General features: G+C 34.4%; 1 protein-coding gene across 4 annotated transcripts in view; it reads left to right on the forward strand.

Moving 5' to 3' along the window:
- The window catches only part of CHODL (chondrolectin), a 461377-nt gene that overhangs the window by 436173 nt on the left and 9542 nt on the right, over positions 1-15662 (forward strand). For 3 of the 4 annotated variants that reach the window (XM_054468643.2, XM_054468642.2, XM_054468644.2), the window contains 2 exons: positions 13371-13680; positions 13833-13990. In XM_054468643.2, coding sequence (XP_054324618.1) covers positions 13415-13680; positions 13833-13990 — 424 coding nt within the window. In that variant the 5' untranslated portion in view covers positions 13371-13414. Of the gene's footprint in view, positions 1-1568; positions 2156-13370; positions 13681-13832; positions 13991-15662 lie in introns of those variants that run through there. The other variant, XM_054468641.2, reaches the window with a different exon arrangement.

The raw sequence follows: 15662 nt of genomic DNA on the forward strand, positions 1-15662 counted from the left end.
TTCTATGCTAGCCATGACACTTGATTCACCCTTCCATTACAGCATTTATACACAGAGTTATTATTTTATTTCTTTCTCTAAACTGTACTGTGAGCCCCTGGAGGACAGCTCTCCTACTATGGCTATGCCCAGTGATACTCTTTGACGTGGTTTCCGGGGCTGAGCTTTAGCTCTGTTGCCTGGAGGCGTATCAGTTTTCCATTTTTCATTCAGAATCCCAGCAGTGCCTGTTTCTTGTGAATAATTAGCTAGTGTGAAAGTCACAGAATCCATAGCCTCTACAAGGTCCAAATTTATTAACTGCCCGTGGTTCTGCAATGAATTAGTGTTTTTAAAGTGAATATAAGAAAAAGGAAGTGATAGAATAGACATTATTGTAGTTATTTTAGAATTCTATTTTTTTTTTTTTTTTGAGACGGGATTTTGCATGTCCCCAAAACTGGAATGCAGTGGCTGGATTGTAGCTCACTGCAGCGTCAAACTCCTACCTCAGCCTCCGGAATAGCTGGGACTCCAGTCGGAGCTAGAATTCTACTGTCACGAGTAGGGTGCATTTAATAATCTTTAAGGTCTTTCCAAGTACTAAAATTTCTGATTCTGGAAGATTTGTCCTTATTGTATCAGTATTTACTTCCTTTTTCCAATAAAACAGTCCAACAGATGCTTACAGTGTACCCGTGTCTTATGAAACCAAAGACAGCAGGAAGTTAGAGGAAAGTGTACTTCCTATAAGACAAATAATGTTATTTAACACATTCTCATGCGTTTAAAGCAACATAATGAGAAAATACCAATTCTACTGAAGCTCATTATGAGAACATTTTCAGAGATCATACTATGGACTTGATATACATTAAATTCTTATGAACTTCTCTCCAGTACTCCTGGAAACTAGATATCACAGTCCTTGGGTAGACTGTTTTAATAAAGAGAGCAGGTCAGGTTATGAAAAATGCAGGTTTTCCAATGAGCTTTACTTCTAATGTATATCGTAGATCACGGATAGATGATTGCAAAGAAATACATAAATTTCATTTTACCTCCAGGAAATTCCCAAGAATTCAGAATGTCTACTTTGTGTTGACGGTTTTCTCTGGAGTTGCAAACACTGAGAGTGAATTCAGTTTCGAAAACCATGCTTCAAATATTCCTTTCAACTTGCTCCTGTGGCAGTTTTCGTCAAACAACCTGCTTGGAGATAATCTATTTGCAGAACCTAGGTGGGGAAAAACCTGCCACGTTATATAATTCACTGAGCAGGTTTTGGCTCTCACTTCACCAATCCATCTTAAATAGTGGCTAGTGCCCTGCATCTAGCAATACATATGATTAAGCAATTTAGCACAGAAAGAGAAAGGCCACACAACTTGGCAACCCCGTAGACATCTATCTTTGAGAAAACCAAATGGATCCAACTTTTTGCCAGAGCTTAATAGCAAAGCTGTCACATTTTACACAAATGAGTATCCAGTCCGCTAGCGAATGGAAAGAGGGGACAGGGAGGAGGGGACCAGAGGAGGCGGGCTGCTGACTGGACTGTTTTCAAAGTGGCTCCCGTTTTTAGGGGAGGTGCTGGGATGCTCCACATGGCTGGAGAGACGAAGTAGTTAAAAATTATTACTAGCGAGGGGGCCGGAACCTCGGGACGTGGGTATATAAGACGGTGCACTGAGCGCAGAGCGGCCGCTGCTGCTGTGATCCGGGACCAGGGCGCACTGGCTCAGCCTCTCACTTGTCAGAGGCCGGGGAAGAGAAGCAAAGCGCAACGGTGTGGTCCAAGCCGGGGCTTCTGCTTCGCCTCTGGGACATACACGGGACCCCCGAATTTCAGTCCCCCACACGCGCACCCTAGAAGTCTTGAACTCCAGCCCGGCACATCCACGCGCGGCACAGGCGTGGCAGGCGGCAGGTCCCGGCCGAAGGCGATGCGCGCAGGGGGTCGGGCAGCTGGGCTCGGGCGGCGGGAGTAGGGCCCAGCAGGGAGGCAGGGAGGCTGCAGAGTCAGAGTCGCGGGCTGCGCCCTGGGCAGAGGCCGCCCTCGCTCCACGCAACACCTGCTGCTGCCACCGCGCCGCGATGAGCCGCGTGGTCTCGCTTCTGCTGGGCGCCGCACTGCTCTGCGGCCACGGAGCCTTCTGCCGCCGCGTGGTCAGCGGTGAGTCAGGGGCCGTCCCCCCGAAGAACGAGCTGGGAGAGGGGACCACGGGGCGCGGCGGGGAGCCTGTTCTCGGGCGGAGGCTCTCCGGGGCGTTGGAAACCTGCATGGTGTAAGGGCCCGGGAGGAGGCGGGGAGAAATTGATTGTGCTGTTCTCCTCCCTCTCTTCTCTAACACACACGCAGAAAAGTTTAAATTTTTGTGAAGCGCTTGCTTAAGTAGCTGCGGAGCGAGCGTCTGCTTCATTACGAGCGGCATAGCCTTTTTCAGGAGTGATTTCCACTTTCTTTGTGAGAGAGTTGACCACAGGGCCGGGCTCAGCACCTGCCAAAGGGGTGGGGTAGGGCGGAGGCAGAGGGAACCCAGAGACAGAAGAGCCACCGCAGAAATGCCACCCTCTGTCGCTCTGACTGGACTTTGGTCCCAGCACCATGTTCACTCGGATGCTTTCTGTGACCAGATCAGTTCGCTGTGGGTCGCCCTCGGATGCCTGGGCATTCGGTCTTTGTTCTCAGCAGGACTACTGGCAAGGAACTGGAGTGTGGTCATTGCGTGTAGATGCCTTTCCTTTGCACACTTCGTTCCAAGTTGGGGACTTCCCAGAAAATGAAGTCAGCTGGAGTTGGGCCGAGGTATACTTGGTAATGACTGCAGGTTCGGCACACAGTAGGTGCACAATTAAGTCGGTCGAGTCAGTGCATGGGAAATGGATCAAAATTGGCAAGCTTCCCATTTCTTTGATGTTTCTTTTTTTGACTCTCACTGTCCTGTCGTTGAACAATTTATATTGTAACTACTCTCCCTTACTTTTTGGGAAGGTCTCTTCAAAAGGATACAGATTCTCAATAACCTAAGGTGAATGTGCTTAGGGCCTTACATAAAGGCTGATCATAGCTACAGTTTATTGAAATCTCTTACTATGCTCATTGAAACATTGCAATAAGTATTTGTTGGATATATGTGTTTTGAGGGTGAAAAGCTTTTTTAAAACATAAAAAACACAAATAGCCCTTTTCACTTTTGTACACCTATACAACAGGTGTCACTAGATGTAGAAATAGATGACAGATGACAGCAACTAATTCAGTTGTGAAGCCAGACCTTTAGACATTGGCATATTAAGCTTAATTGTCACTGATCTTCCCCTTAGCAATTTGTGATGTTCTACAGCTTCAGAATATAATTCTTACATGTGTAGTTACCGATCACTCTACACTTTTTTCAGAATTTTCTGAATCTGTGACGTTAGATCCTTTTACTCCCTAAGTTAGCTGCAAAGAAAAAGTTCGTTATAGACTCATCTGATTTTGTGAATTACTTATCTGTCTTTGTATTTATCAGAATTATTCATGCAACTGAATGAACAGCAGAGACCATGCTTTGAACATAAGATGTTTTTACTCATTGACCTAAATAATATCCTTTAGATAGGCTCTTGTTCCTAGGCCTCAACATTTTAAAGGGAGGAAAAATAATATCCAAAGTAAAAACAGAGCTTAAAAAATTGTTGAAGAGTTGTGTTTTGTGTTCTGTGAGTACATAATTTTTTCCAAACCTTTTGTTAGGTTTTCTTATTAAGCATTTATAGGCATCTTGTAGGTGACATCTGGAAAATTTCTAATTAACTGAACATGATTTATTTGATTTAGCATAAATGATGATGTGTATTTGATATTAAAATAATTAGTTATGTTTTTCTTATGAATAATTCAATTGTCTTTGGTCATAAAATTCACATTGAAATTTAACCATCTGTAAATTGATTTGTGACTTTTATTCTTTGAAGACTAATTTTTTAAAAAGATATATTTTGACCACAATGGCCAGAGAACAGAGCAGGCTAAAGCCTGACATTTTTGTAGCAATAGTTTCTAATGGATCTATTGTCTACCTGGTCAATGTAAGTTTTGAATTGATGCATCAATTTTTCATGCCACTTGGGACCATTCACCAAATCTTTATTGAAGAGTAAGAGCCCCTTTGGGGCTGTTATTAGGAACATACTTGCAACATATGGAATATATTTCTATTTGTTAAATTTCAGTACAACAATTTATAATTTCTGTGTAGGATACTCAAATAATCACTGACCCCAGAAAAAGAGACACTGACAAAATAATTCTCCACAGAAATTATCTTTAATACTTTAAAATATTCAATAAGATACTTTCCAATACTTTTAAATACATCACCTTTTCTGAAGTTTGGAGCATTACTTAAAGTGGATATAGTTTAGCAAGAAATGACATTTCAAACAACTTCATCATCGTAATCGGACCCATGAGATTTAGTGGCATCTAGTAGTAATAAGAAAGTATTTTTTCTAGGTCAGTGGTCATGCTTATTTTGACGTATGAATATGCAAAACAATATGTGACATGATGATAGTAATCAAAGCCTATTTATTGAATTTATGATGCTAATTTGGAAACTACTTTTAGGAGCTTAGACCTGTACTGATTTCTTACTACACACAGATGTGTAGAGAATATCTATGGGAGCTGCAATCATTTAATTTTGTGAAGTGACTGCTGAGTAATGATGTCTTCTTTAGGACAAAGGTAAAAGGATTTTACTTGTAGGCATAAGGATAAATATGAAGGATTCCAAATTCAGGTCTCTAAGTTGGGAGGGTATGTTTGAAGAGCAAGTGTAAACATTTGAAGTGTTTTGAAGTAATGTGTTTCTTTTTTTTTCCTTTTTCTTTCTAGTGTGCATAGCAGTGATCCCCAACCTATTTTTGCTGCAAAATGACATTAGGAATATTTCATGGTGCTTCCAGATTTCTCCAGGACACTTTAATATATATTAGTTTAGCTTTATTAAAATTGGCACACGTTTTATTTAGGAGACTGGGTGATTTAGAGGCCTCTCTTCTTATCATGCAGATACCATCGAATATTGCAAATTCATGGGTGGTGAACAGTAGCACATACATTAATACAATATAATATAATATATAGCAAGGGAGATACAAGAAAAACTGCTGAGCCTTTCTCAGCCTATGGAACTATTCTGTGACATCATCAAAAGCATAAAATGATGACAGTGCAGTTTTCGGAGATGCAATTACTTTAAGTATCTCTCGGGCATGAAAGGAACAAATTAATCTTATTACCCGTCATTTAATGAACTAACCATTTATCATAGCCATTATTCTTCAACTGCTGTTTGTCATCATTTTGTGGTTTTGTTTTTATAACTCTTTCCCGAAGATGGCAATATCTGTTACATTACCTTTAGAAAAGGTAATGTATTATATATATATATAAAATATATGTATAATACATATATAATATATAATACATGTATTTGTATAATACATATATAATATATATAATACATGTATTTGTATAATACATATATTATATATTATACATATATGTATAATACATATATTATATATTATACATATATGTATAATACATATATTATATATTATATATGTATAATACATTATATATAAATATACGTATATATTATACATATATGTATAATACATATATATAATATATAATACATATATTATATATAATATATAATACATATATTATATATAATATATAATACATATATTATATATAATATAATACATGTATTATATATAATATATAATACATGTATTATATATAATATATAATACATGTATTATATATAATATATAATACATATATGTATTATACATATTACATATATGTATTATACATATTATATATAATACATATATGTATTATACATATTATATATAATACATATATGTATTTTATATATGTATATATGTATTTATATATGTATAAAATACATATATATGTATTTTATATAATATATATATAAAGGAGTCCAAGGTTAAAATTCAGAAGATGCACTCACAAACAATTTTTACTATTTACAACAACTTTCTGTGTCAGGAATTCATATACAAGTAGATGGATGTGTGCAACTCTAGGATGAGAGTGTTTGTTTCTTTTACTATTTTAACATATTCCTAATGATGTAACACAGGATGACAACTTGGCTAAACTTATACTCTTTGTATTGTGGAATGCATTCAATTTGGATCTAGTTTATTTGGAAAATAAAAAGACTAGATAAAAATTTATTAAAGGCATATATGGTTTGAAAATCTGAGAGAGAGGCAACCTTAATTCTTATTTAAATATTTGTAACAGAAAATCTAATTCTGTTTAGAAACAAGCTCTCAATGCACAAGCCTTGCATATATTAGCCGCCCAATAATCAATAACATATTAATGCTAATGATTCTGACATAGATAACATGCACAGCATTTCTATTCATCAATCCCTTTTGTTCATGAAATATTTCACCTTTATATTAGGTTTGAGACGTATGGAAACAGCATAGAAACCTGGTAAAAGCATGGAGTGTAGAGCCAGATGGCCTGATTTCAAAACCCAGCTTCAGCACTTGTGAGCTGTGTGAACTGCCCTCTTTGCCTCATTTTGAAAACAGATAAGAGCACCTATGTCATAGTATTGCTAGGAATATTAAAAAGGTTCAAACACAGTTACGCAGGTTGTGCACTGTGTCGAGGTACATGCCAAAAAGCGAGGAGAAGGAGCTCAGCTTGGCAAGCCCAGTGCCTGTAGCTCAAGCCACCTAGAGGCAAAATCACCTTTTTCTAGTTGAACAGTCTATAAGGGGGACCTTTCTGCCATCTCTCGCCAGGAGAGGTCGTCTTTTCCTAATTTATCCCAAAGCATGGATTGTGGTAGAAATGAGGTGCTGCATTCTAAATTATTGCTAAATTTCAGGCCTTTATTATTAGAATCATTACTTCTATAAAACTCATAACTGGTCTCATTATTTAAGTAAGAAGACTGAGGCCAGGGGCGATTAAATAATCTCAAGTACCCAAAGTTCAAGTGTAGAGTTTGGTTTCAAAGCTAATTCATTTTGATTGGCTACATGAACTCTTAAGTCACAATGATACTTGGTTTACTACTTATTATTCTAATCTCCATTGTAAATATAATTTTTTAAAAACATAGTCTCATCCTCTTCTCAGAAAGCTTATGGCATTTTCCAACTGGAAAAGTAGGGCTTGCTGCTGCTGCCACCATCCAGAAAATGACCACAACCTACATTTATAAACTTAATTTAAAATTATAAATAAAATTATAAATAAATTTGTTTATTAATGTAAGAAAATGGACTCCAGCTATAGTGTACTATGCAATTAAGTACATTATAAAATCTCTGTTGTAAAAATAAAAGTTTATTATAATAAAACTCCTTATAAGAAAAAATTTTGAGAAGTTGGTGTAACATTGAATGCTGAAAGCAGAACACTTGAAATGAACACCAGTCGTTTCCTTTTTAGTTCAAAAGTGTTGGCATTGGTGTCACAGTCCTTGCTGTACTGTGTATGGTAGTATCAACATATTTATCAGTGTGATTGTGAGGGGGATAAGAAGAAATTATGAAAAAGAAAAAAATCTTGTGTAATTCTAATAAAACATTCTAAGTTAATTCAATCTGGTTTGGGGAATATTTACCATGTGGATGCTCTTTTTTACTTTTTTTTGCAACTAATGGTAGATCATAATTGAACAGTAGGAATTTGTAATATGTCTTTTATATTTTTATTGAAAAAGTGATATAAATTCAATATTCATCTAATATTAATAATATATAATTATAGTGTGAGACATAAGAAAATATTTATTATTTTCATAACTGAGCACTCAACTATCAGAAAGTAAACAAATATAAGCAAAAAGAAAACCAAATTATAGATCCTTTCTGCTCAGAAAGAAAAAGCAAACTACCCTGACTTCATGAGTTTGGCCCCACTTTTATATCATTGCCAAGAGCATTTAAACCTCTGCCAATAGTTAGCTCTATGGAAATTTTAATGGCTAAGAAAAAAGACAAAAATCGTCTACTTATTCATGGAAAGAGTGATGAAATCTCGTGACAGTGATAGGAATGTTAATAATAATAACTTTCTCTAAATAAAAAGGCCTGTTTATTTATGTAGCTGTGTGTGAAACTAATAAAGATGAATATTTCTTTTAGATAAAATAAATATTTATTTTATTTATTTTAATATATAAAATAAATATTTATTTTATTTATTTTAATATATATTTATTTTATTTATTTTAATGTATTATATAAATATTTATTTTATTTATTTTAATGTATTATATAAATATTTATTTTATTTATTTTAATGTATTATATAAATATTTATTTTATTTATTTTAATATATTATATATTTATTTTATTTATTTTAATATATTATATAAATATTTATTTTATTTATTTTAATATATTATATAAATATTTATTTTATTTATTTTAATATATTATATAAACATTTATTTTATTTATTTTAATATATTATATAAATATTTATTTTTATGTTAAAATAAATAAAATAAATATATAAATATAAAATAAATATGTATATATTTTATATAAAGAAGCCTCTTTTATGTAAAAGAAATATTCTATAAAATATTTCTATAAAAATTCAGTGCAATCTGTACGACAAACCTCCATGACACACGTTTACCTATGTAATAAACCTGCACATCCTACATATGTACCAATGAACTTAAAATAAATGTTAACAAATCCAGTGCAGAAAAACTTACATATTTAAATGCTTTTTAGATTTAAAAATTAATTAGCTCCTAGTGCACATCTAGCAAATAAATTATCTTGGATTTTATTTTCCCAATATGTTTGTAGAGAAATTATCTTGAATTTTATTTTCTCAATATGTTTGTAGAATCCTGGGCAGATCTTTTCTCTCTCTTGTAGATAAGCCTACAATTAAAGGATGTCTTCAACTGCAGATGCTAGTTGACATTTAGTAATTTATAGTTAGATGGCATAAATGTAACCTTAGTGTAATAGAACCTGTTATATGGTTCTCTGAATCCTTATCTACCCCATAAAATGTTGATGGAAGATTTTATCTGAATATAACATTTGAAAATAAGAGACAGAGAAATTCTCCATGTTATCTCACAGAATGAAACGAGAGGTAATTGCAGTTGTTCTCTAGGAAGATTGGCAGATTGGCTTTTACAGAAGTGGGAAAGTTGCTTCCAGAGGATCTGCATTAACAAAACTTTTCTGGGAATTAGGGCAACATTTGTTTCCCAGCTGTTGGAGTTTCACTGTATTAGTAGCCAAATGTGATCAGCTGAAATAGCGGTGAGACGTTTAATAGCTGCTGCTTCTGCAGATTTTGCTGCAACTTGGACCAAATTTGCACGATAAGGTGGAAATCAGTAATAAAATAGAATTGAATGTAAAGAAATTCAGTGTCAGCTTTAACTGATTGTATATAAACCCATAAAAATTGTGCAATATATTTATCATTTCCTGAAAACTGCCTTGCTAGATCTGATCTGTTAGTGACTTTTCAGTTCAAACTCTGTAGACACAGCTGATGATCAAACTTTAGAGTTAATATATCTGTTCCAGTTGATGATGGACTGCTGTCTTGATGCCCTGAGAGTCTCCCTGCCGTGCAGCCATCACAATCTCCACTCCCTCAAGCAGGACCTGAGGACTCCTCTATTATCCACAACCAGAGACATGGCCTGGCACAGACAGTGTCAAGCTGTCTATTGCCCAGGGCCTGCACAGCATTGATTGTTAATTATTTTAAATATAATCTCTCACCCTAGGTTTTTTCTTTTATTATTATTATATCTGTATAAACTAACATAATGGTGTTAGAAATTTCCACATGAAACCTAAAGCTTTCATGCATTTAATTAGAAGTGCTATGTTAATTTTATAAGTGAGTTAATTTACATCACCATTTTTGTATGCTCATCATGAGTAAATCTGTGCTGCATTTATTTTTTAATATATCAGAGATAATGAACAGTGACTTTTAGCATATGCATCATACCCAGGAATTCCCTGAATGTTTGGGGCTTTGTTACATATAACAAACTTTTTATTCACTGAAAGGTCTGGCTATTCTGGTTTTTTTTTTTAATATGACATTTTTTGACATCTTGCAAAACAATCTTCTTAGGGAAATTTAATATTTCAAAAGTGCTGGGATAAAATCCAGGGCAGAAAGTTCTTGGAGTGAAAAATTGAACAAGTTAAAAACTCAAGGGAATGTAATTAACATATATTTGGACACTTAGAACTATGTAAAGGATGTAGTAGATGAAAATGGAAACAGCATGGTTCTAAATACAGGCATGAAAATACAGGCTTAATAGCATTTGTTAGGCTCTGACTGACAACAACCATTTTAAATGATGAAATCATCACAAAACTTAGTAATACATTAGGAGAAATTTTAAAAGAATACATTAATTTTCAGAGTCAACCTTTGGGACTTTCATGATCATCTCTCAAAGAATATTTATTTTCAGGCGGATTTGTCCTCCTGAAGTCTCTCTAACTTATTTCCCATGGTCATTCATACTAATATGTTCTTTTTCATTAACAATTTGGGCAGCCTGTTAATTTGTTCAGATTTTTTAGTGTGTTGCTGCTGGGTCCAGATCACGGTCACGAAACAGAGGGAACAACCCTTGGCTTGCTCGCATTGCCAGAACTACTATTTTATGATTGGTTGTTCTCAGTTTGTGTCGAGATATTGAATGCCTATCCCTCAAACACTGTTGAGAAGTTAATGACCTTCCACTGATTTCTGTGCCTTTATGCCTCTGAGTGTCATCATAGGTCATTAACTGCTGACTCCAGAAGGGAATGGATATGATACACTGGCTCAGTGTGATGTACTGTAATTAAAGTACAAAGTTTGAATGCTTTTTTTTTTTTTTGCCAGTATTTAAATACAAGAGTTTCCCCCACCCCCACAAATCCCTGACTACTGACAGCTTTTATTGATAGGCTACACAATTAAATACATAATAGAAAAGGCCATAAATACCAACAGGAATAATGTTAATGGAGGTGAATTGTAAGAAAGTAGCGAAACTATTTCCTAATTTCTTAGCATAAAGTAATTTGTCTAAATTTTACATAAAGTAATCGATAGTCTATTTTTCAGGTCCAAATCTAAGCTAAAATAGGGCAAGACTAAGAAAGTAGAAGAGGCTATGGACTATGAAAAGCAGTTTGGGCATAAGAAATGGTAACAGAGAGGGATCCTTGGCAGTTTTAAAAGTTGACAGCAGAGAGCAGAGGTGAACAAAAGCAGAAGCAGTGAAAATCAAAACAAGACAGAATGACCATTCTGGAGATTGTTTATAATCTTGCCATACATTCTTAGTGGTAAACAAGGATGAGTGTAGACAATAGAACAATAGAAAATCCATTGCTGGTAGAGCTAGCTAAATCCTATACACCATAATATCCTTGACATCAATCTATTTATATCTGTCTATCTATCGTCTGTCTATCTATCATCTCTCTATCTATCTATCTATCTATCTATCTATCTATCTATCTATCTATCTAATCTGGCATATATATATGTAAATATAAATATATACGACTTTATTATGACCTGATATCATGCATATTTGCAGTTATTTCACTTGATAATTAGGAAAATTAACACTGCTTAACATGTAGAGGTATGCGAAATTTAATTTTGAGATTTTTTTTTTCAAACTCTTTTTACCTATGTGTTTAAGACTTCACAGATGTTATTAAAGCAGAATTTCATTTTGATGTCTCAAAAATTCTTTTAAGCTTGTTTGTGATTCTGGCCAATATCTTGAAATAAATTGATTTTCAGTATACTACAAATAATGACTTTATTGGGTATAGTATAGACTGTGCATAATCAATAGATGTCAGGATAGGTGGTTAGGTGGTTAAACGGAATGCTGTAACATGAAAACCTTTAAAATACAGGTTTAAGACAAAAAATAGATTTTAAACTTCCCTTCCAAATTCAGAGTATTCTATGTATTTATTTATAGATTTTGGATATTTGGTTGTCCTAATCTTTACTCCTGAAGAAATATGCAATAAAACCACCAGTAGTAAGATTAACTACAGAAAAAGGTGAATTTAAATGAATTTGTATTTAAATTTAACAAAATTCTGAGTTAGGGAAGGTTTAAAAAATGTAATAATATTACTTTCAAATTCATAAACGAATGAATGGAACATTTTTAAGGTCAAATTAAAGGAAGACATTGTTATTTCATATGTGTTTAATATATAAGTAGAGCCTCTAAAGCTGAGAGAAATAATTTGTTTTCAAGTCTGCTAAATGTTTATTACCTTAATTGTTTTGAGCTAATAATTTAACTGTCTTTGAAAGAGCAGTTTGGCCAAATTTCAGCCTACTCAGGTCTCTGTCCAAATTGTAAGAAATCGACAACAGCCATTGATAAGATTTTACTAGCTCCTTTATTTCATGATATATTCGTTCCACTGTTCTCTAAGCCATCATTTTTTTCACATTTAAGGTATATTCTTTTTTTTAAAAAAAAATACTTAATTCTCTAAGTTCATAATTGGGAGATTTTAATTTGCAATTTATCACTTATCAGAGATGTCTCTGTAAAATGAGAGAAGACATTGGCCTAGGAATTGGAGTTTACACACAATATCTCCCCAAAGATCCCAGAAAATACTCAGAAAATTGGTAATGATATTTTTTCAGAGATAGTGAGTACTTTAGAACTCTATCCTGTCACTTCCAATGTAATATTATATTAATTAATTGTTTATTACTACCAATTACCTTCATTCTGTCCCCTTTTAACTTTCAATTTTAATAGATTTGTTTCGGGTATAAAAAATGAAAGCAACTATACCTTAAATCTGCCACTTTGTATCTTCTTCAGAACACCTTATATAAAATTGTTTCATTATACATTACTTGTTTTTGATAATTAATTTGCTTTATGAATTGTTATTCCTCTTTCGTTAAGTTTTAGCTCACTTTACTATACACTCCTGAAATTCCTTTAGCTATTTTCATTTGCTTTGTTAATTGGTTTCTAAAATCTAAGCCAGAAGAGTTATAACTTCACTTAACACACATTGCTTGAAGTACTGGGTTTAAAAGTTTATGTTCCAAGTTTACGAGGGAATCAATTTGCTTTTACAAATTGCAAGCAATAGGCTAGAAAATAAACTTTACGAAATAATTCAGTGGGAGAAGCATTTCTGGTAACGTATTTTCTGCTTTGATTGGTTCTTACATTTTGTTTCTTGGTGTTGTTACAAATAGAGTTCAGATTATCAATGTATGGGCATCTTTTTTTTTTTTCAGGCCAAAAGGTGTGTTTTGCTGACTTCAAGCACCCCTGCTACAAAATGGCCTACTTCCACGAACTGTCCAGCCGAGTGAGCTTTCAGGAGGCACGTCTGGCTTGTGAGAGTGAGGGAGGAGTCCTCCTCAGCCTTGAGAATGAAGCAGAACAGAAGTTAATAGAGAGCATGTTGCAAAACCTGACAAAACCCGGAACAGGGATTTCTGATGGTGATTTCTGGATAGGGCTTTGGAGGAATGGAGATGGGCAAACATCTGGTGCCTGCCCAGATCTCTACCAGTGGTCCGATGGAAGCAATTCCCAGTACCGGTGAGTATGGATCTTGAGAAGTAGACAGGTGCTCTGGGGAACTCCACAAGGTAGAGGGAGGACTCTGTTACCTGTAGAGGATGTCAGAGTAGGACAGGCAGAATCATTTAGTAGGCATGTATCTGAGTGTTCCTGTTACTCTCTGTTTGCAGAAACTGGTATACGGATGAACCTTCCTGCGGAAGTGAAAAGTGTGTTGTGATGTATCACCAACCAACTGCCAATCCTGGCCTTGGGGGTCCCTACCTTTACCAGTGGAATGATGACAGGTGCAACATGAAGCACAATTATATTTGCAAGTATGAACCAGGTAAGCAGTAGCAAAAGAAGGTATAGAAGATTTTGTGCATGTTTCATTGTATTAAGTTTTGTCTTTAATTTTCACTACCTGTGGCTCTTTTTGTTTTTCTGCTGTGAAATAGAAAATTACCTTGCAGCTTGTCATATCACTCGTGTAATGAAGCATATCATATGCTGCAGAGCAAACTGTCCAATGAGCTCAAAGAAGAGAGTAAATAAAAACATCTGGAGAGATGTGTTTAAGAAAAAATAATCATTTCTTACAATAAAACCAAATATTTTTGTAAATAGATTTTATAAACAATAAATATTTTAAAATATTTTAAATGTTACTATAATATGTGGGAAGTAGATGTAAGTTACCAAAGCACCTATAGACTTACACATGTGAGCAGCACTTCTTTATCTGACTTTAAGAGAACAAAGCACTTTCTCCTGGATCATTTGCTTATCATTTTATGGTATAATACTTGACATGTGGTACTCAGTAAAAATAAGACTATCATAGCTCATTGCCCCATAGTGGAAAAAAGTAGGAAATGTGACTCGTTCTCCCTATGATTCCTATTCTTGAAATATGTCTCCTCAGTTAGCTCTCTTTTGAAATCTCCCACTACTTGTCATATGCAGCAAATGGGAATCTTACATTGACTTGAACTATACTGGCATGGGTTCTGGATTTAAAAAAATAGTCAATTTGAATTACTTTGAATAGGACAGATCATCTGAATTCATATTTGACTGAAGGAGGGACTAATACAAACTCTGGGGACTCATTTTTTAAAATCATCTGAGAAAGTCAAGTTTGATCCTTAGGCCTTGAGATTTTTTTGCTGTTTTTCTCCTCCTCAGCGTTTGGAAGTGTCATTTTAACTATTCTGAAGAGGTGTCTGCTTGAACTCATAATACGTGTTCACAGAAGGCAATTATAGTTGAGTACTGCTGCTTCCATTATTCTCCTGAAATTACATGATTCTTTTTCTCATAATACCAGAAAGCACAAAGGATTATTTGAATTAGACTTACCCTTCTCTTACATTTATCCTGCTCTTGAGTGTATTAGCCACCTTTTTTTATCCCTGGTGAGTTTATTCTTTAACCATCTTGGTTGCTAAACCCGTCATTACCCTCCTGGAAGTCTTTGCAAAGCTGAGTCTGTCATGCGCTTATGTCCTCTATTTTTCTCTTGGAGAAATATAAAGTTGAAATCCTCTGATATTTTAAATTTGTGACATTCTATGTACTTAAGACTATTGGATAATACAAGTACAATATTATGCATTATTCTTAATATTACCTTATCGCCTTCGCCTTTCGAGTTCAAAGGTCAATTATTTGACCTTTCATTGTATTATATTTATTTTATTTTTGCATCAAAATTTATGCCATTATTTAGGACAGTATAAATCTTACAATCTTCTTTACTTGTTTATGTATTAGGTAATCTAGGTTTACATTACTCATGCAAGAGCATTTATGATATAAAATTATTCTTTCTTTATCTTCTCCATTCTACCCAAATCTTCAAATAATCTATATTTATTAAAATATTATTTTATGTAGTTTTTGTTTTGAAGCACAGTCACAGGTTTACTGTTGGCCTTATTAATGTGCTCAGGATTTTTATTTTTTATTTCATGATTTAATCTGTTTTGTCTTTTTATTTATATTTAGGTAACCCT

Source organism: Pongo pygmaeus, chromosome 22, assembly GCF_028885625.2.
Source record: "Pongo pygmaeus isolate AG05252 chromosome 22, NHGRI_mPonPyg2-v2.0_pri, whole genome shotgun sequence".
NCBI classification, from domain to species: Eukaryota; Metazoa; Chordata; class Mammalia; order Primates; family Hominidae; genus Pongo; species Pongo pygmaeus.